This window comes from Prinia subflava, chromosome 23, assembly GCF_021018805.1.
Source record: "Prinia subflava isolate CZ2003 ecotype Zambia chromosome 23, Cam_Psub_1.2, whole genome shotgun sequence".
Lineage (NCBI taxonomy): Eukaryota > Metazoa > Chordata > Aves > Passeriformes > Cisticolidae > Prinia > Prinia subflava.
The window spans coordinates 2,963,414-2,983,916 of record NC_086269.1 but is presented as its reverse complement, the minus strand read 5'-3'; the positions used below and the strand labels follow the sequence as shown (position 1 = coordinate 2,983,916).

The 20,503-nt window shown below is 62.4% G+C and overlaps 1 protein-coding gene across 5 annotated transcripts; it reads right to left on the bottom strand.

The window, feature by feature from the left end:
• Positions 1 to 560: 560 nt before the first annotated feature.
• TFEB (transcription factor EB) lies at positions 561 to 20,382 on the bottom strand. Of its 5 annotated transcripts, none has more exons than XM_063418568.1 (10): positions 19,880 to 20,382; positions 5,951 to 6,192; positions 5,291 to 5,545; positions 5,118 to 5,198; positions 4,408 to 4,528; positions 4,244 to 4,300; positions 3,294 to 3,369; positions 2,807 to 2,954; positions 1,163 to 2,525; positions 561 to 1,018 (listed from the first exon to the last, which is right to left on the bottom strand). In XM_063418568.1, the coding sequence occupies exons 2-9, from the start codon at positions 6,143 to 6,145 to the stop codon at positions 2,085 to 2,087; spliced, it is 1,374 nt and encodes a 457-aa protein (XP_063274638.1). In that variant the 5' UTR covers positions 6,146 to 6,192; positions 19,880 to 20,382; the 3' UTR covers positions 561 to 1,018; positions 1,163 to 2,084. The 5 variants fall into 5 exon arrangements, with proteins under 5 accessions (XP_063274638.1, XP_063274639.1, XP_063274642.1 ...); XM_063418569.1 differs by having other exon boundaries at positions 561 to 1,079; positions 1,226 to 2,525; XM_063418572.1 differs by lacking the exon at positions 561 to 1,018 and adding an exon at positions 1,124 to 1,162 and having other exon boundaries at positions 1,430 to 2,525.
• Between the last annotated feature and the right edge of the window lie 121 nt (positions 20,383 to 20,503).

The following is a 20,503-nucleotide window of genomic DNA, read 5'->3' as shown; positions in this document are numbered from 1 at the left end:
TTTTCTCTTCTCCAGGTGAGCTCCTGGAGCCCCTCAAAGCCCTGGGAGAGGCTCTGGGGTCTCCTCTGAACCTTTTTCCTCTCCAGGTGAGCTCCTGGAGCCCCTCCAGGTCCTGGGAGAGGCTGAGGTCTCCTCTGGATCTTTTTCCTCTCCAGGTGAGCTCCCGGAGCCCCCTGAGGTCCCGGAGGGGCTCCGAGGTCTCCTGGACCTTTCTCCTCTCCAGGTGAGCTCCTGGAGCTCCTCAAGGCCCTGGGACGGGCTCTGGGGTCTGCTGGACCTTTCTCCTCTCCAGGTGAGCTCCTGGAGCCCCTCAAAGCCCTGGGAGGGGCTCTGGGGTCTCCTGGACCTTTTTCCTCTCCAGGTGAGCTCCTGGAGCTCCTCCAGGCCCTGGGAGGGGCTCTGGGGTCTCCTCTGGATCTTTCTCCTCTCCAGGTGAGCTCCTGGAGCCCCTCTCTGGTCACCCAGTGTCCCCTCAGGTCCCTCCCTACTCCACCTCCTCCTCCTCCCTTCTTCCTCCTCACCTTCCTCACTTCCCCGCACCCTCACATCCCACCGGGCCCTCTCCATCACCTCAATCCCAAATCCAGCCCCTGTGTCCCCCCCAGGACACCCAGGTCAGGGATGGGGGACACAGAGTGACCCCCACCCCCGGCCCGGGGGGGACAATCACCGGGGGCTCCCCTCTCCTCTCCTCTCCCTTCATCAATCCCTGGATTGATCCCAGGATTTTCCCTGTGATCAGCGTCCCCCTGCCCCTCCCAGCCCCTTGGGGATTCAGGACCTGAGGCAGAACCCAAAGCAGCTCCCCAGTGCAGAGCTGGGCACCAAACTGGTGGCACTGGGAAGAGAAGCCACCCCCAGATTCCAAGCTGGCACAGACCATTCCCTGCTCACAGCACAAACCCTCACGTGGGGCAGGACTTTCAGCAAGTATCCCCCAAAAAAGGAGTGTGAAAGCCTTTTATCCTCCCAGGAAAGAGCCGGGGCTCGGGGCACGGGGCAGGGACACTGGGGACACCTCCAGGAGGTCAGGGACACCTCCAGGAGGCTCAGGGACACCTCCAGGAGGTCAGGGTCACCTCAAGGAGGCTCAGAGCCACCTCGAGGAGGTCAGGGACACCTCCAGGAGGCTCAGGGTCACTTCAAGGATGCTCAGGGCCACCTCGAGGAGGCTCAGGGTCACCTCGAGGAGGCTCAGGGACACCTCAAGGAGGCTCAGGGCCACCTCGAGGAGGCTCAGGGCCATCTCAAGGATGTTCAGGGCCACCTCGAGGAGGTCAGGGACACCTTGAGAAGGCTCAGAGTCACCTCGAGGAGGCTCAGGGCCATCTCAAGGAGGTCAGGGCCACCTCGAGGAGGTCAGGGCCACCTCGAGGAGGTCAGGGACACCTTGAGGAGGTCAGGGCCACCTCGAGGAGGTCAGGGCCACCTCGAGGAGCTCAGGGCCACCTCGAGGATGCTCAGGGTCACCTGGCAGCCTTGCCCAGAGGTTTTGGGGTGGCGGCTGCTGCCCCACAAGGCTGGGGGGGACAGCAGGGGGTTGGTGGAGCATCGAACCCCCCCCATTCCAGATTCCATCGGCACCCACCTGCAGACAACACCCCCAGTGACGCCCTATTAACGAACACGCACTAATTAACACCTCGTCACCCTCCTGTGACCCCAGAGGCAGCGGCTGCTCCCGGAAAGGAGGAACTGGATGGACTGGGAAGCATCCAGGGGCTGGGGCAGGCTCCAGGGGCTGGGGACAAAGGATCCCAGAGCAAGGCGAGGAGACACCAAAGCGGACACGAAGCTCCCGGCGGCTCGAGGCTCCGAGGCACCACCCCGGGGAAAGCCCCGGGGCCAGGGGGGTTCTGCTGAAAGGCAAAAATCAGCCCAGACCTCGCTCCCAGGCTGTGGAACCTGCAGTCAGACCGGCGGCACGGCAAAGCCGGGAAGGTCCATCCCTGGAAGAACCCACCCCGAGCCCCCGTTGCATAGAGAAAGGAACTCCTGGGAAGATTCAAGTGCGTGGCAGGACGGGCTCCTCCTGCTGCCAGGAGCGTCCTGGGGCTCGCCCAGCCCCTGCCCCGGGGTCCCTGTCACAGCATGTCCGCGTCCTCCATGCTGAAGCTGCTGCGGCGACTGCTGGCCTTGGAGGCCTCGGGGGACACGGCCGAGAACAAGGGGTCAGCGGCCAGCGGCAGCATCGTGTCCTGCATCAACATCAAGTCCAGCTCCTTCTTGGACAGCGCCGGGAAGGAGGAGCCGTGGCCGGGCTCCAGGCTGTCCGGGAAGCCCTGGGAGCCGTCGTCGAAGCTCAGGCTGTGGCTGAAGTCCAGCTGGTGGTAGGGGGACTGCGGCGGCGCGGGCGGCGCGGGCGGCGGCTGCGATTCGGGGTCCAGGGACGGCAGCAGCGGCTCCAGGCCCCCCTCGTCCCCTCCGGCCTCTTGCTTGACCGCCTGCTGAGCCAGCTCGGCCACGTTGACGCCCGAGGGAGAGGAGGTGGGCAGCCCGTGGACGCGTGCCTGCATCTCCAGCTCCTGCCAAGGGGGACACGGCGGGGCTGTGGCACTCGGGGACGTTTATGGAGGTGGCAGGGATGGAGAAACTCCCAGGGAAGGAGGCCCTGGAAGATCCATGGTGATCCACGCCAAGCTCAGCACACTGCAGTGAGCCTCAGACACCGGGACTTTGCTCCTGGTGACTTCCCAGCCATAAAAAAAGGGCAGGAGCCGCCCTGGGCACGGCCTGGGCAGGGCAGGGTGAGGGGCTGGAGGGGCTGGGGTGGAGCAGGGGCAGGGCAGGGCCCGGGGGAGCTCACCTGGATGCGCAGCAGCAGCTGCTTGTTGGTCATCTCCAGGCGCCGCGAGTGATTCTCCAGGTCCCGGGACCTCTGCAGGTCCTTCTGCATCCTCTTGATGTAATCCACGGACGCCTTCAGGATTGTCCCTTTGTTCCAGCGCACGTCCCTGTCACCCAGGAGGGAAAATCAGATGGGCCTGGAGGCTCAAACTCAACTGAACTCAAAATAACACAATCTAACTGAGCAATATTTAGCTTACACTTAAACTAAACCTCACAGAAATCAACCTTAACACTGACCGACTACTAAAACATAATTTAACTCAAAGGTATGAATGATTCTACTCAAAAATCTATTTCTGTTTTTCTCTTCAATCTTTTTCTCATGTTGCAGTGGGGTTTTTTATGTATCAGACTGCACGGTGGGTGTTGTTTTTCCTGGAGAAAAGCCCTCCTGCAGCAGCAGGAAGCCCCCGAGCCCCAGGGCTGCAGGGCTGGGTACGTACAGGTCGTTGGCTTTGGGGATCAGCATTCCCAGCTCCTTGATGCGGTCGTTGATGTTGAACCTGCGGCGCCGCTCGACTGCAGGGCAGAGAGGGATGGGGTGAGGAGGGGGCAAGAGCAGGGAAGGATCTGTGTCCCTGCCACATGTCCCTCGTGTCCCATGTGTCCCTCATCACATCCCTCATGTCCCTCATGTCCCACGTGTCCCACATGTCCCTCATGTCCCTCATCACATCCCTCTTGTCCCATAGGTCCCTCATGTCTCCCATGTCCCTCATGTCCCACATGTCCCTCATCACGTCCCTCATGTCCCTCATGTCTCTCATCACATCCCACGTGTCCCTCTTGTCCCACAGGTCCCTCATGTTTCTCATGTCTCTCATCACATCCCTCATGTCCCCCATGTCCCTCATGTCCCTCACATTCCATATGTCCCTCATGTCCCACATCTCTCATGTCTCACATGTCTCTCTTGTCCCACATGTCCCACATGTCCCTCATGTCCCACGTGTCCCTCATGTCCCTCATGTCTCTCATATCCTTCATGTCCCTCTTGTCCCTCATGTCCCTCATGTCCCACATGTTCCACAAGTCCAACATCTCCCCCATGTCCCACATGTCCCTCATGTCCCTCATGTCCCTCAAGTCCCTCTTGTCCCTCATGTCCCTCTTGTCCCACATCCCTCTGTCATTCCCCAGCCACACCCTCTGGAATTGTGGAGCTCAGCATGAGCCCCCCCTGCCCCATCCCTGGCCCGGCAGGTCTCCCCTCCCCTCAGGGAGGGCCCTGGGGTGCTCCTGCACCCGTTTTGCACGGAAGGAGGGGCCCAGGGGGGTCTGTCCTGAGGGTCAGCTGGGATGGGAAAGGGGACCCAGCTCAGAGAAAACAGGAATGAGGATGAAGAGGAAAGGGGAAAGGCTGTCAGGACAGGGAAGGCAGAGCTGAACTCACTCAGGTTGTGATTGTCTTTCTTCTGGCGCTCCTTGGCCAGGGCTCGGCTCTCGGCATCTGCAAGAGACCCACGGTGTCACCCACAGGGGACAAGGCTGCACGTCACCCCCCAGCGTCCCCGGGCACCCCACGGGGACAGCACAGCCCCCTTTTTGTCACCGTACCCGTGAGTTCTCTCTTCTGGGTGAGGTCGGCGGGGCAGGAGCTGCTGGTGACACCGACGAGTGACGCTGTCACCTGCGGGTCCCCGCTGTAGACGTTCATGTGACTGCTGGACATGGGCAGCTGGAGGGGACAGAGGGACAGCGGGGTCAGCCCCGGGCAGGGCTGGGGACCGGGGTCACGCCCAGCGGGGATGGCAGTGCACAGCCCGGGCAGGTGGGATTGTCCTCCCAGGTCCTTAAAGCGGTTTTCACCAGAGCAGAACGGAAAACAGGACCTCAAAGGGCACAGCTGATCCCCTGCCATGGCCAACATGGAAAATAGGGCAGGGGAATCACATCTGAGCAGGGCTGGGCAGGATGGACCCCACTGGGAGGCACGAGCTGCCCCATGGGTCTGAGCTGGGACACGGCGCTGCTCTGGGGAGGGTCCTGGCAGGGAAACCTCTCCTGGCTCTCCCATCTCCCCACACTTGGTCCCTCCCTGTGCCTCCATCCCGCCTCTCCAGCTTTTTAAAAGGCTTCCCAACTATCCTCAAGGGGGAAAAAAGCTGGAGAACTGATTCTCGTGGGTGTCACTCTCTGGGGACAAGGCTGGCTTGGGCTGCCACCAAGGCACTGCTGCGGGGACATCGCACCAGGTCCCCTCTGTGCCACCTCCTGCCTGCCAGGACAGGGCTGTGAGACCCCCCCTTGTGTCACCCCTCCCTCACCGTGTTGGGCATGTGCACCTCGGGGTTCATGTAGCCCAAAACGTCATCCAGGCGCATGATGTCATCGATGACCTCATCGAACTGCAAGGGAAAACCACAGGCACCCATGGGTGGGCTCCTCCGCCCTGCCCAGCACCCCGTGCACCCCCAGCAGGGCGGTGACTCCCCCTCACCTCCCGCTCGGGGTTGGAGCCGATGTTGAGCATGGCCATGGGGCTGTTGGGCGCGCTGTTGCCCGCCGAGGAGGACAGCACGTGGCCGGGCCGCACGCCGGGGGACGCGGCCGGCGGCGGCTTGGGAGAGTGGCTGGCGGGGCTGACGTGGGCGGCGAACTTGTTCCCGTAGGTCTCGGACAGGTAAGCCTGGACCTTCTTATCCCGAGACTTCTGCAGGTGGTAACTGGTGGGGTTCTCCAGGTAGGACTGGACCTGCGGGGACAGAACCCATCAGGAACCCTGCGGGCTGTCCCCACACCCGGGGACAGAACCCATCAGGGACCCCGCGGGCTGTCCCCACACGCGGGGACAGAACCCATCAGGGACCCCGCGGGCTGTCCCCACACGCGGGGACAGAACCCATCAGGGACCCCGCGGGCTGTCCCCACACGCGGGGACAGAACCCATCAGGGACCCCGCGGGCTGTCCCCACACGCGGGGACAGAACCCATCAGGGACCCCGCGGGCTGTCCCCACACCCGGGGACACGGCGGGGACAGAACCCATCAGGGACCCTGCGGGCTGTCCCCACACGCGGGGACACGGCGGGGACAGAACCCATCAGGGACCCTGCGGGCTGTCCCCACACACGGGGACACGGTGGGGACACCACGGTACCTTGAGCACCTCTCCGGGCACGGGCGGCGGGGACTGGAAGTGGACGGGGGTGTTGATGGCGGGGCTGGAGGCCACGGGCATGCGCTGCTGCTGCATGTAGCTCATCATCATCTGCTGCTGCACCCGCTCCCGCTCCGCTTCCTGCTGCGCCTGCTGCTTCATCAGCTCCATGCGCAGCCCGATGCGGGACGCCATGGCGACGGCGCGGCGCTGGCGGCCACCGGCCCGGCACAGAGGTCACCCTGGAGGGAGGACACGGCACGTCACAGCCTTGCACTGCGGGGGAAACTGAGGCACGGGCAGCCCCGAGCGCCCCAGGGTGGCTGGGTGGTTCTCTCTGGTCCCACCACCCAGCCTGGCTGTGAGACACCCCCCCTGCAAAACAGAGGTGTGAAAGTCAAAAAGCAACCCCGGGAGCTCTGGAGAAGGGGAACTGCCGAGGATGAGGATGGGGAAGGGCGGCCAGAGCTGGGATTGAGCAGGAGAGGGGGGGAATTCTGGCAGGAAGGGAACCCCGATGGAGCCACTCACCCCAGAGCCACTTCCCGAACACCGCAGCCACCGCAGAGCCCCGAGCGAGCCCGGGAGCGAAAGGGAAAGAGAAAGCAGAGGGAAGAGCAGGAAGAAAAGGCCTGCGGGTGCCAGGAGCCGGGGGCAGGCCGAGCCCCCCGTGCCAAAGCGCGGCTCCGGCGCGGGGCGAACAAGGCGAGCTCTGTGCGGGGCCCGCACGCCAGCGCGGGCACGGGGGGGACCCGGCGGCCCCCGCCCGGCACAGAGCGGCCCTTGTTCCCCCGGACAAAGGGGACGGCGGCCCGCGGAGGGTGCGGGATGCCGGGGCACCGGGAGCCGGCCCGCCCACGGCCGCCGGGGCTCTCCGCGGGGCCGCTTTCCCACGCGGGGCGGGGATGCGGGAGGTGCCGGAGCATCCCCGGGGATGGAGAAGGGAAAAGGGACAGAAGGGGGAACTACACGGATCCGGAGGGTTTTGGTGTTAATGGCAAGTTCAGACGGATCCGGAGGGTTTTGGTGTTAATGGCAAGTTCAGACGGATCCGGAGGGTTTTGGTGTTTAATTGCAAGTTCAGACGGATCCGGAGGGTTTTGGTGTTAATGGCAAGCTCGGAGGAGGAGGTGACAGCCACCCAGGAGCCGGAGCCACGCGCTGCCCCGAGGGGAGATTCAATCAAGGCAGCGCCGATCCCACAGCTCTAGAGCGGCTATTGAGCGGCGAGGGGAAGGGAATTAATTAGCCACGGTGGCCTGGCCCGAGGGGGATGGGAGCCCGGGGCCGGGGACAGCGATCCGCTGGGGCTTCGTTCAGGGGGGATGTGTGAGCAGGGGGATACGGGGGGGACTTGGGATGGGAAACAGCAGAACCCTGGAAAAGACCCCAGTGAGAGCCCCCAGAGGATGGAACAAGGCTGAATTTAGGGGGAAAGCCCCAGGTGAGACCCACGGGGGGATGTACAACCCCAAACCAAGGCTGAATTTAGGGGAAAACCCCCAGGTGAGGCCCATGGGAGATGCACAACCCCAAACCAAGGCTGAATTTAGGGGGAAAGCCCCAGGTGAGGCCCACGGCGGATGCACAACCCCCAGACATGAAGGGGAGGGCAAGAGGCTTTCCCTCAGGAAGGGCTGGCACCCGTGGGTGTCACAGGAAGGGTGCCAGGGCCACCCACAGCACAGCACCCACTGCACCCTGCTGGCCCCAGGCTGCAGGACCCACCCCAGCTGCCCCCTTACAGAAAAGAGGGGTGGGAGAGCCAAAAGCTGCAGAAGATGAGGATGAGGATGAGGAAGGGTGGCCAGGGCTTGGCTTGGTGAGGAGAGAGGTGGGGGAAATTAGGTCAGGTTTAAAATAACCCCTTTGGTTCTGCTTGGCTCCCCCCCCGCCCCCCAAAATGCTGAGCAGTTCTGCTTTCGCTCTGAGTCAGCCCCGGCAGGAGGGCGGCAGCGGGACGGGGTGGGGACACGGGGCACACGTCCCACCCTGGGGACACATCCCAGCCACGGGGACAGCCAGAAGAGCACACGGAACCGCAGCTCTGTCCTGGTATTCCTGTGAGGTCCTGGTTCCAGTGGTTCTGAGGCAGAGCCATCCCAGCACCAGTGGGAGCCCCAGACTGGTCCCTGCTGGGAGAACCCGAGCCAGCCTTGTCCCTGGAGGCTGCAGCAGCCACAAGAATCAGTTCTCCGGCTTTTTTCCCCCTCGAGGACAGCTGGGAAACCTTTTAAAAAGCTGGAGAGGCGGGAGAGAGGCACATGGAGGGAGAGAAGGGTGGGGAGACAGGAAAACCAGGAGAGGTTTCCCCGGCTCGTCCTGATGCCCAGGGCGGCACAACAGTGATGGGAGGCCTGGAGGGGGAGATGGAGCAGTCGGGAAGGGGATGGAGGGGTCGAAAGGGAAGGAAAATCTGGATGATCCCAGCCCCTCTCCACATCCCAGCTCCGCTTTTCCTATCCCGAGGGACACAGGGCATGCAGGCTGCAGCCGTGCTCCATCAGCACCCCGCAGCCCCACGGCGGGGCCGGGGCCAGGGAATGCAGCTCCCTTCCAAACATCCCTGCGGTTATTTCTGGCCCTGCCTCGCTTTCCCTCTGCGGGTGTTATTTCAGCCAGAACCCGCCGTCCCGGGATGGCACAACGGGGGTGGCTCCAGCTGGAGGATCCCCAGAGCTGCTCCAGCTCTCCCTGAGCCCCTCCAGAGCTTCACAGCACCCCGAGGTGTCCCTCAGCCCCACGGTGACAGCCCTGGTGACACGGGGGTGGCTGCTCAGCAACAGCGCTGCGGGGACATCGGCTGCTGCCCCGCAACGCTGGTGACAGAGCCAGCGCCACCGCAGGGACACAACACCTGGGAAGATGTCGGTGACACACTGCGGTGTCCCCGGGCTCAGGTGTCCCCGGGCTCAGGTGTCCCCGGGCTCAGGTGTGGGTGAGAAATCCAAGCTGCCCGCAGGCATTTTCCAGATTTAGCCCCGGGGGATCGCGTTACCCTCCCAGGGGAGGTGGCAGCCCCTGCCAGTGCCACACGCCTGCTGCCACCCCTGCCCAGCTGAGAACCCCCCACTCCCTGCTGTGTTTTATTTCCCGGTCGATCGTGGCCGTTTTACGAGCGGAAAAATCAATCAGCAGCTGCAGGCAGGAGCGGGGACCCCCGGGGACAGGAGGGGGGACAGGGCAGGGACTGTCCCCCCACCCCGAGCCCCAAGCGAGGGGCGGTCAAAAGGAAAAGGAGAAGAAAGAAGTGAAAACAGCTCTGCTGCTCGCCCCCGGGCCGGCCCAGCCTTCCCTTCCTTCCTTCCTTCCTTCCTCGTTTTTCGTTTTCAAACCCCCGTGGGGTGGGGAGGGACACGGGGGTGGCAGGGAGGGACACGGGGGTGGCACGGAGGGAGCACAAGGGACCCCAGCCCGGGCAGGCACAGCTGGGTCCCGGCAGCCCCGAGCCCAGGGTTTGCTCCGATGTCACCGAGCTGTCACCTCGCCACACACCCACAAAGCCACCCCGTGTGTGCCCCAGCCTGGGGACGGGCTCTGCTGTCACCCTGCTGCGTGGGGACAGGGGACAATGAGGCTGGGGGGCAGAACAGCGGGGCTGGGGGACCCTGAAGGCCACAGAGGGATTTGGGGACCCTGCAGGTCACAGAGGGGTTTGGGGACCCTGAAGGTCACAGAGAGGGTTGGGGACCCTGCTGGTGGCAGGGCCAGCAGGTCACAGAGGGATCTGGGGACCCTGCAGGTCCCAGAGGGGCTGGGGGACCCTGCAGGTCACAGAGAGGGTTGGGGACCCTGCAGGTGGCAGGGCCAGCAGGTCACAGAGGGATCTGGGGACCCTGCAGGTCCCAGAGGGGCTGGGGGACCCTGCAGGTCACAGAGAGGGTTGGGGACCCTGCAGGTCACAGAGGGGTTTGGGGACCCTGTAGGTCACAGAGAGGGTTGGGGACCCTGCAGGTGGCAGGGACAGCAGGTCACACGGGGGCTTGGGGACCCTGCAGGTCACAGAGAGGCTGGAGAACCTGAAGGTCACAGAGGGGGTTGGGGACCCTGCAGGCCACAGAGGGATTTGGGGACCCTGTAGGTGACAGAGGGATTTGGAGACCCTGCAGGTCACAGAGGATGTTGGGGACCCTGCAGGTCACAGAGGGGGTTGGGGACCCTGCTGGTGGCAGGGCCAGCAGGTCACAGAGGGGTTTGGGGACCCTGCAGGTCACAGAGGGGTTTGGGGACCCTGCAGGTCACAGAGGGGGTTGGGGACCCTCAAGGCCACAGAGGGATGTTGGGGACCCTGCAGGTCACAGAGGGGGTTGGGGACCCTGCTGGTGGCAGGGCCAGCAGGTCACAGAGGATGTTGGGGACCCTGCAGGCCACAGAGGGGTTTGGGGACCCTGCAGGTGGCAGGGCCAGCAGGTCACAGTTCCCTCTCACTCTGGGCCAGCCCCGTGTTCCTCATTTTCAGAAGCCTCGTGGGCTGCAGGGCGGGGGGGAAGTTGCCAAAACCCCTCTCCAAACCTGCTTGTTTTTGTCACTGCAGCACAGGAGTGGAGCAACGGGGCTGAGAAAAAGCATGGAAAAAGGGTGGAAAAAGCATGGAAAAATTGTGGAAAAAGTGATGCAGCCACTGCCACCAGGCACAGGAGACGGGGACAGGGCTGGGTGTGTCCCCTGGGGGCTGCAGGGACACCTCTGTGAATGCAGAGGGGCAAAAGCTGTCCCTGGGCACTCCAGGGGATGTGGCAGGGATCCCTCACCCTCCCTGTGCCCAGAGTGGATTACGGCTGGAAAAGAGGCTGGAAAAGACCAAGGTTAGGGAGATGACAAAAAGATGGAGAGAGAAAAGGGCTTGGAGTGCCAGGACAAGCGGGAATGGCTTCAAACTGCCAGGGAGAGATGGAATATTGGGAAGGAAGTGTTCCCTGGGAGGGTGGGGGCAGCAGGGATGGAATTCCCAGAGCGGCTGCGGCTGCCTCTGGATCCCTGGAAGCGTCCAAGGCCACTGGAACAGCGGGAAGGTGTCCCTGGCCATGGAATGAGCTGAGCTTTAATGTCCCCAACCACTCTGGGACCACTCAGCTCACAGCTGGGTCCCTCCAGCACTCCCAGCTGGCACCCAGAGTGGCAGTGCCACAGGGACACCAGTGTGACACCGCCAGGGACACCCCAAGGCTGCTCTGCACCGGGTCCAGGGATGCAGCTGGACCCACCTGGCCCTGCCCACCCAGGAGCTGTGGGGGCAATTCCTGAGATCCATGGATCCTTGGGATCCATCCCAGCCCCATCCAGAGGCTCCTTCCACCCTGGATCTGTGTGGGACAGAGCTCCTGGGATCCCTGGGATCCATCCCAGCCCCATCCAAAGGCTCCTTCCACCCAGGAGCTGTGTGGGACAGATTCTGGGATCCCTGGGATCCATCCCAGCCCCACCCAGAGGCTCCTTCCCACTCAGGAGTTGTGTGGGACAGAGTTCTGGGATCCCTGGATCCCTGGGAACCATCCCAGCCCCATCCAGAGGATCTGTGTGGGGCAGAGCTCCATGGATCCCTGAACTCTTCCCACCCAGGAGCTGTGTGGGGCAGAGTTCTGGGATCCTTAGGAACCATCCTAGCCCCATCCAGAGGCTCCTTCCCACTCAGGAACTTTGTGGGGCAGAATTCCTGGGATCCCTGTGAACCATCCCAGCCCCATCCAGAGGCTCCTTCCCACTCAGGAACTGTGTGGGGCAATTCCTGGGATCCCTGGAACTCTTCCCACCCAGGATCCATGTAGGGCAGAGTTCTGGGATCCTTGGGAATCATGGCAGCCCCATGCAGAGGCTCCTGCCCACCCTGGAGCTGTGTGGGGCAGAGCTCCTGAGATCCCTGAACTCTTCCCACCCAGGATTCGTGTAAAGCAGAGTTCCTGGGATCCCTGGAACCCTTCCCACCCAGGACCTGTGTGGGGCAGAGCTCCTGGGATCCCTGGGATCCATCCCAGCCCCATCCAGAGGCTCCTTCCTACTCAGGAACTGTGTGGGACAGAATTCTGGGATCCATGGAACTCTTCTCATCCAGGATCTGTGTGGGGCAGAGCTCCTGAGGTCCCTGGGAACCATCCCAGCCAGGAGTTGTGTGGGGCAGAGCTCCTGGAATCCCTGAACTCTTTCCACCCAGGAGCTGTGTGGGGCAGAGTTCTGGGATCCTTGGGAACCATCCCAGCCCCATCCAGAGGCTTCTTCCAGCCAGGAACTGTGTGGGGCAGAGTTCTGAGATCCTTGGGAATCATTGCAGCCTCATCCAGAGGCTCCTGCCCATCTAGGAGCTCTGTGGAGCAGTTCCTTGGATCCCTGGGATCCATCCCAGCCCCATCCAGAGGCTCCTTCCCACCCAGGAGTTGTGTAGGGTAGAGTTCCTGGGATCTCTGGAACCCTTCCCACCCTGGGTCTGTGTGGGGCAGAGCTCCTGGGATCCCTGTGAACCATCCCAGCCCCATCCAGAGGCTCCTTCCCACCCTGGAGCTGTGTGGGACACAGTTCCTGGGATCCCTGGGATCCATCCCAGCCCCATCCAGAGGCTCCTGCCCATCTAGGAGCTCTGTGGGGCAGTTCCTGGGATCCCTGGGATCCATCCCAGCCCCATCCAGAGGCTCCTTCCCACCCTGGAGCTGTGTGGGACAGAGCTCCTGGGATCTCTGGAACCCTTCCCACCCTGGGTCTGTGTGGGACACAGTTCCTGGGATCCCTGGGATCCATCCCAGCCCCATCCAGAGGCTCCTGCCCATCTAGGAGCTCTGTGGAGCAGTTCCTTGGATCCCTGGGATCCATCCCAGCCCCATCCAGAGGCTCCTGCCTGCCCTGGAGCTGTGTGGGACAGAGATCCTGGGATCCCTGGGATCCATCCCAGCCCCATCCAGGGGCTCCCTCCCCGCACTCGGAGCAGGAGCAGGCGCAGGAGGCGCTGGCAGAGGCAGCCTGGGGTCAGTTGACAGCAGCAGCAGCAGGGTTTGAGTCACCGGCGCCGTTTTTAGCGCCGGCATCTCAGCAACGTGCGGCAGGACGCTGTTAACAGCGCTGGGTCAGAGGCCAAATGTTTTCCCTGCTCCACGTTAAACACCCAGCCTGGAAAAGGCTGAGGGATCCAGCATGGGGAAAAAAACATCAAAAGGGCCGGCCCCAAATGCCCAGGTAAGCCTGGCCCACCCAGGAGGGGTCAGGGACAAGCAGCAGGCTCTGGTGCCACGCAGGGCTGTGTGGCCTTTGTCACCGTGTCACCGGAGGAGCAGGGTCCATCAAAACCCCCTTGTGGTGCCAGGAGAGCCTGGCTGGGTGTGGCAGCTGTTAAAGGGTTAATGATACACACACAGCCTTGCTCTGGTGTCTCTCCACACCAAAATTCCTCTCTTTCACCCCAAAAACCCACATGGGTGAGGGGGGTGCTGATCATCACCCAGCTGGGCACGGCAGGGGGAGGTTGGTAACTCCAGGCCAGGTTTGGGGTGCAGGGAGAGAGGCAGGGGGACCCCCGGGACCATCCCAGCCCCATCCAGAGGCTCCTTCCTATCCAGGACTTGTGTGGGGCAGAGCTCCTGGGATCTCTGCATCTCTGGGAACCATCCCAGCCCCATCCAGAGGCTCCTTCCCAGCCAGGAGCTGTGTGGGGCAGAGTTCCTGGGATCCCTGGATCCCTGGGAACCATTCCAGCCCCATCCAAAGGCTCCTTCCTACCCAGGAGCTGTGTGGGGAGAATTCCTGGGATCTCTAGGAACCATCCCAGCCCCATCCAAAGGCTCCTTCCCACCCAGGAGCTGTGTGGGGCAGAGTTCCTGGGATCCTTGGGAACCATCCCAGACCCATTTAGAGGCTCCTTCTCATCCAGGAACTGTGTGGGACAATTCCTGAGATCCCTAGGAACCATCCCAGCCCCATCCAAAGGCTCCTTCCCAGCCAGGAGCTGTGTGAGGCAATTCCTGGGATCCCTGGAACCCTTTCCAGCCAGGAGCTGTGTGGGGCAGAGTTCTGGGATCCTTGGGAACCAGCCCAGACCCATCCAAAGGTTTCTTCCACCCTGGATCTGCATGGGGCAGAGCTCCTGGGATCTCTGGAAACCATCCCAACCCCATCCAAAGGCTCTTTTCCACCCTGGAGCTGTGTGGGGCAATTCCTGGGATCCCTGGGATCCATCCCAGCCCCATCCAAAGGCTCCTTCCCACCATGGAGCTGTGTGGGGCAATTCCTGGGATCCCTAGGAACCATCCCAGCCCCATCCAAAGGCTCCTTCCCACCCAGGAGCTGTGTGGGGCAGAGTTCCTGGGATCCTTGGGAACCATCCCAGACCCATTTAGAGGCTCCTTCTCATCCAGGAACTGTGTGGGACAATTCCTGAGATCCCTAGGAACCATCCCAGCCCCATCCAAAGGCTCCTTCCCAGCCAGGAGCTGTGTGAGGCAATTCCTGGGATCCCTGGAACCCTTTCCAGCCAGGAGCTGTGTGGGGCAGAGTTCTGGGATCCTTGGGAACCAGCCCAGACCCATCCAAAGGTTTCTTCCACCCTGGATCTGCATGGGGCAGAGCTCCTGGGATCTCTGGAAACCATCCCAACCCCATCCAAAGGCTCTTTTCCACCCTGGAGCTGTGTGGGGCAATTCCTGGGATCCCTGGGATCCATCCCAGCCCCATCCAAAGGCTCCTTCCCACCATGGAGCTGTGTGGGGCAATTCCTGGGATCCCTAGGAACCATCCCAGACCCATCCAAAGGCTCCTTCCCACCATGGAGCTGTGTGGGGAGAATTCCTGGGATCCCTGGGATCCATCCCAACCCCATCCAGAGGCTCCTTCCCACCCTGGAGCTGTGTGGGGCAGTTCCTGGGATCCATCCCAGCCCCATCCAGAGAATCCCTCCCTGCACCCGAGCCCCCAGCCCTGAGATGGAGCAGGAGCAGCCGAAGCAGTTTTGGGCTGCCAGAGCCTCCAGAGCCGGGCAGGAGCCGCAGAGCCCCGATTGAAACATCACTGTCCGACTGACCGGGCTGGGAATTCACAGCCCCTGTCCCCTCCACCGCCTCCCCTCCGCCCGCAGCAATTAAAAATAAAAGTGTGAATAGGCAGGAGGACGGGCTGAGCCACCACCCCTGGAGCGGTGATAAACCGGGACAGAGGAGGGGACAGCGGTGACCTTGGAGGGGACGGGCAGGCTCCAGGTCCTGCTCCACATCCCGGGAAAGGAGAGGGCACAGCCCTGAAGGAAAACCCCGGCTCGGGGTCACGGCGGGCGATTTGGGTGTTGGCTTTTTTTAAATAACCGCATAAATGAGCAATCAGGGGAACTGGCAGGACGGCACTGGGATGCAGGCGGGCAGACACGGCTCTAGGGGCTGGGACAGCACCGCCAGGCACTCCAAAATCCTAGAAACCATCCCAGAAAGGGGAGAGAAACCATCCCAGAAAGGGGAGAGAAACCATCCCAGAAAGGGGAGAGAAACCATCCCAGAAAGGGGAGGGAAACCATCCCAGAAAGGGGAGAGAAACCATCCCAGAAAGGGGAGAGAAACCATCCCAGAAAGGGGAGAGAAACCATCCCAGAAAGGGGAGAGAAATCAACTGAGAAAGGGGAGGGAAACCATCCCAGAAAGGGGAGAGAAATCAACTGAGAAAGGGGAGGGAAACCATCCCAGAAAGGGGAGAGAAATCAACTGAGAAAGGGGAGGGAAACCATCCCAGAAAGGGGAGAGAAACCATCCCAGAAAGGGGAGAGAAACCATCCCAGAAAGGGGAGGGAAACCATCCCAGAAAGGGGAGGGAAATCAACTGAGAAAGTGGGGAGAAATCATCCCTGAAAAGGGAGAGAAACCATCCCAGAAAGTGGGGAGAAACTATCCCTGAGAGTGGGAAGAAATCGACCCAAAACGTGGGGAGAAATCATTCTTGAAGGTAGGGAGAAATCAATTAAGAAAGTGGGGAGAAATCAACCCAAAAGGTGGGGAGAAATCATTCCAGAAAATGGAGAGAAACCATCCCAGAAAGGGGAGAGAAACCATCCCAGAAAGTGGGGAGAAATCAACTGAGAAAGTGGGGAAAAAATCAACCCAGAAAGGGGGAGAAATCAACCGAGAAAGTGGAGAGAAACTATCCCTGAAAGCGGAGAGGAACCATCCCAGAAAGTTGAGGAAAATCATCCCCGAAGGTGGGAGAAGCCATCCCAGAAATTGGTGATGCTCTGCCAAACCAGCCCCGTTGCCCCGGGCACCCCGAGCTCAGGGTGCCACCTGCCACCAGCACCAGGTGACAGCGGCCACCCGCTGTCCCCTCCAGCGCCAGAGGCGCTCCCAGCGCCGCCTCCACCCCTCCCTGGAGCCCCGTGGTGCTGCAGGGAGGTAACATTTATAAATATACCGTGTCCAGCCCCCAGCAGAGCTCGGGTAACCACGGCCAACAGCCCCGGGAATAAACAAACCCGGGACAGCCCTCCCGAACCAGCCCTGGCAGCGCCTCCCGTGCCCGGCCAGCGCCGCTTTACCCGCTCAGGAGAGGTTTGTGCCGTGCCCTCCTTCCTGCCAGGCTCAGCCCGCCACTCTGCTGCTCCCTGAAGGTCAAACTGGTCTCTCCGGAGCCCCCGCTGCCAACCCAGCCCCTGGCCTGGCACGGTGCCCCCTGCCCTGGCACGGTGCCGCCTCTCCCGGGCACGTTGCTCCGGTTGGGCCCATGAAGGAGCCCAGAGGGGTTTTTGTTGGTTTTTTTCCCACCAGGCTGGGGTATCTCCTTTTCCTGCCCCTCCAAAAATGTCCAACCAAACCTGTTGGCACCCAGGTCCCTCCAGCAATCCTGGAGCGGGGAAATGCTTCCCGTGTGTGCCAGGTGGGTGCAGCCCCCTCCTCGTTTATTCCCTCCAAATATTCCCACCTCGTGTGGCTCCTCCAAAATGCCGAGGGCACAGCCTGGGCAGGAGCCAGCGCTGCTGCCCTCGCTCGTCCCTCAGGCTCCAAGAACTCCCCTGGCCGTGCCCGCACTGGGAGTTTCAGGTTAATCCGGAATTTGCACCCATTTAACCAAAGGAGGGCAGGCAGGCAGAGCTCAGGGCGTGGGGAGTTTGTTGGGAGCAGAAGGAGGAAAGGTGACAAAACCTCCGGGGGCAATTCCTAGAAGGGGCTTTAAAGATAAAGTGGCACAACCTGTAAGGACCTGAGAGACCTTGAGCCCTTCCCAGATCATCCCACGGTGCCCATCCCAACGCTCCTGCTGCGGATCTGCAGCACACACGTCCCCAAAACACCCCCAGAGGTGCAGCATCCCCCAATCCTGCTTTCCTCAGCCTCCAGGGAAGGAGGGGAGCAGCACCCACCTCCCTAAAACACCCCCAGACTGCCCCCAGGCCCCCAGAAGTGGAGCATCCCCCCGTCCTGCTTTCCTCAGCCTCCAGAGAAGGAGAGGAGCAGCACCCAGAGCTCATCCTGGAGCACAGGACCCTGGCATTCCCAGGAATTCCACATCAGGGAAAATCTGTGTGGAAAACCCGCTCTGACCACAAGCCAGGTGCCAGGAGCAGGGACAATCCTTGGAATGGATCAGGGAAGAGCCATCGGGGCTGCTCCTGTGCCAGCAAGAGGGAAAAAAAGATGGGCACATAATCCCTGTGTGGTCAGGGAGAGATGCCCCTTCCACCCTGCCAAGGGTCACAGCGCCGGGGACAGTGACCACGGAATCACCGGTGCGATCCCAGCTTGGAAAAGCTCATGGAGCTGGTGCCACCACGGGAAAAGCCACCACAGGGCGGTGACAGCACAGCTGGCACCTCCGAGCACCCTCTGCTCTTTTATGGGGTTGTCAAACACCCAGCGCTGGCTCCCTGGGATCCTCCTGGGATCCTCCTGGGATCCTCCCGGGATCCCTCACAGCGAACAGGGGCTCCGGGAGGTTGTCACGGAACAGCCACCACCAGCACGGCCACCACGGGGACATGTGGTGGCACTGCCCCACACCCAGGACACCGCTGCTTCCCCCTGCCCGCTTCCTCTTTGGGATATGGGATAACCCCACACAGGGCAGTGCCAAAACAGCTCCCAGCTTGAGGTGCCCTCCAAAGCCACCCCAAAAACTCCAGGTGGGAGTTCTTGTCCCCACAGAGGGGACAGGGATGTGGCAGCTCCACACACGCCAGGAAAGGAGGGACAAACATCAATCCAGGGATGAGATCCCATCAGACCTGCAGCTCCAACACTCCACCCCACGGGAGGAGCCACAGGATGTTTTTTCACTGTGGATTTTTTGAGGGGGACACCCCCAGCGTGACCTCCCCAGCCCCATTCCCCTGCTCCTTGTGCTGCCCAAGGGGCTCTTCCCTTTCCCCACGGCCCTTCCAGGGAAACGGAGCCCAGGGCAGGGCAGGGGGGACCAGGGGCACACACGTGCCGCGAGCTCGGCGCAGAGAAGCGCAGAAAAAGCCATAAAATTGGGATTTTGGGCTCCATCCCAAACGCCCGGATGCTGGATGGCCCCGCAGCAGCCAGCTCCACCCCGGAGCAGCTTCCTACCGATAAGGGCGGGCAGGCAAGGCCGGCATCCCTCGGAAAAACATGGAAAAACACGCGGGGCTGGCATCCCTCGGAAAAATACGGAAAAACACGCGGGGCTGGCATCCCTAGGGGGAAAAAGAATCCAGAATCCCTCAGGAAGCGAAGCATCCCTCGGAAAACACCGGGCTCACCTCTGCTGCTTTGGCCTGACCATCCCCACCCGAACCTGGGCTCTTCCCCAGCTCCAGCCACCCCAAAATCCCAAATTTCCCAGCGCGGTTTGGATCCCTCCCGCGGCAGGTGAGCGAGAGCAGGCTGGGAGAAACCAGCCCCATCCCCAGCTCCGGCCGGAGCAGCCGTGCATGAAGCCGAGCAAACAGGGCAGGGAAGTACAGAGCAAGGAGGGAGGGGAAGAAAAAATAACCCCCCGAAACCCTCCCTTCGCTGCCTGCCGGGCTGTGTTATATAAAAAACACCAACTCCCCCCCATGCCCCAAGGGAACACGCAGGAGCGCTGGGATTCCTGGAAACGGGCCCTGCTTTCCCCGGACTCACTTATTTATTTATCTTCCAAGAGCACAATAACCACCAGATTTTCTTCGTGTTTCTATTTTTTTTTTTTTTTTTTTTTTTTTTTTTTTTTTTTTTTGTGTGTGTGTGTGTGTTTTGGGATTTATTTTTTTTTTAAGAAAATTTCCCCCCCATCATCTGACTGCCCGAAGCTCTGGGGGGGCCGCGTAATCTTTTCCTGCCTCGCAATTAATTCATGAATATTAATTAATCGGCGGCTGAATCGGGGCAGCCCCCCAAATTCCCCGGGGGGGGGGGGGGACACACACACACACGCTGTGTCCTCTTGGTGACCCCCTAAAAGCCGTGTGACACGAGGTATCCCAACTTTTCCCATCTTTTCAGACCCCATAAGGATCCCACGTTGTGTCCCCCAAACCGGGGGGTGCCCGGGACCCCCCCCGGGTGTCCTGGAGCATCCGTGCCTCAGTTTCCCCACGGTGGAGCACCGTGGTCGGGGGGGTTCCCGATGGGAAAGGCGACCCGGGCAGGTCCCCCCCGAGCTGCCGGGGGTCTGGCAGCCCCCGGGACCGCCGGGTTTTGGGAGGGGGCACCGGGATGAGCTGCCCCAAACCCCCGCGCCCCACAAGCAGCCGGGCTGGAGCCTCCCGGGAGCCGCTCCCGGGGGCGAGGGGAGCACGGGGAGGGGGGACGTGTTATTTACAGCAAAATAAGGGGAAAAAAGGCAACTACGAGTTCAAAGCGCCCCGGGATGGCGCAGGAGAGGGGGGAGCACCCCAACACCCCCATATCACCCCCTCAAGGGGGGCTCCGAAGCGAGGGGGCTCCGCTGCGCGGCTGCTGAGCCCCCGCTGCCCCGGGGACCCCCGGGACCCCCGGGACCCCCGGGACCCCCGGGACCCCTCGCCCCTGCACTCACCCGTGGGGAGCGGCGAGGAAACGAAGTGGTTCGGCCGCGCTCGGCTGCGCTCGGGTCTGCCCGGCCTCGCTCGGCTGCTCTCGGTTCGGCTCCTCGGCTCGGTTCCGGTCTGTTCGGCCTCACTCGGCTGCTCTCGGCCCGCCTCGGTTCCGCTCCTCGGCTCGGTTCAGCCTCGTTCGGTTCCGCTCGGGTCGGTTCGGCTCTGTTCGGCCTCACTCCGGCTCCTCGGCTCCCTTCAGCTCAGTTCGGCCCCGCTCGGGTCGGTTCGGCTGCGCACGATTCGACTCCTCGGCTCAGTTCGGCTCCACTCGGCTCTGCTCGTCCCGCCTGAGCTCGGCTCCTCGGCTCGGTTCGGCTGGGTTCGGCCGGGTTCGGCCGCGCTCGGCTCGGTTCGGTTGTGCTCCTCGGCTCGGCTGGGCGCAGTCCGGCCCGGCTGGGCTCGGCTCGGCCCGGCTCGGCCCCGTGCCGAGGGAGGGCAGCAGCAGCGCCCGCCCGGCCCGGCGCGGCCCGTTCCGCTGCCCTCGCTGCGCTCCGCCGGCCCCGGGCACGCCGGGAGCTGCAGTCCGCGCCTGCCGGGACTTGTAGTCCCGCCCGGGCCACGGCAGAGTTTGGGCTTGGTGCTTT

What these genes read in the sequence shown, in the direction of transcription:
- TFEB (XM_063418568.1), bottom strand. Translation starts at nt 6,145, where the DNA reads ATGGCGTCCCGCATCGGGCTGCGCATGGAGCTGATGAAGCAGCAGGCG. An exon ending in GCTCCAACCCCGAGCGGGAG is followed by an intron (nt 5,199 to 5,290) that starts GTGAGGGGGAGT and finishes TTTCCCTTGCAG; the next exon opens with TTCGATGAGGTCATCGATGA. An exon ending in AGGTGCACATGCCCAACACG is followed by an intron (nt 4,529 to 5,117) that starts GTGAGGGAGGGG and finishes TGTCCCCTCCAG; the next exon opens with CTGCCCATGTCCAGCAGTCA.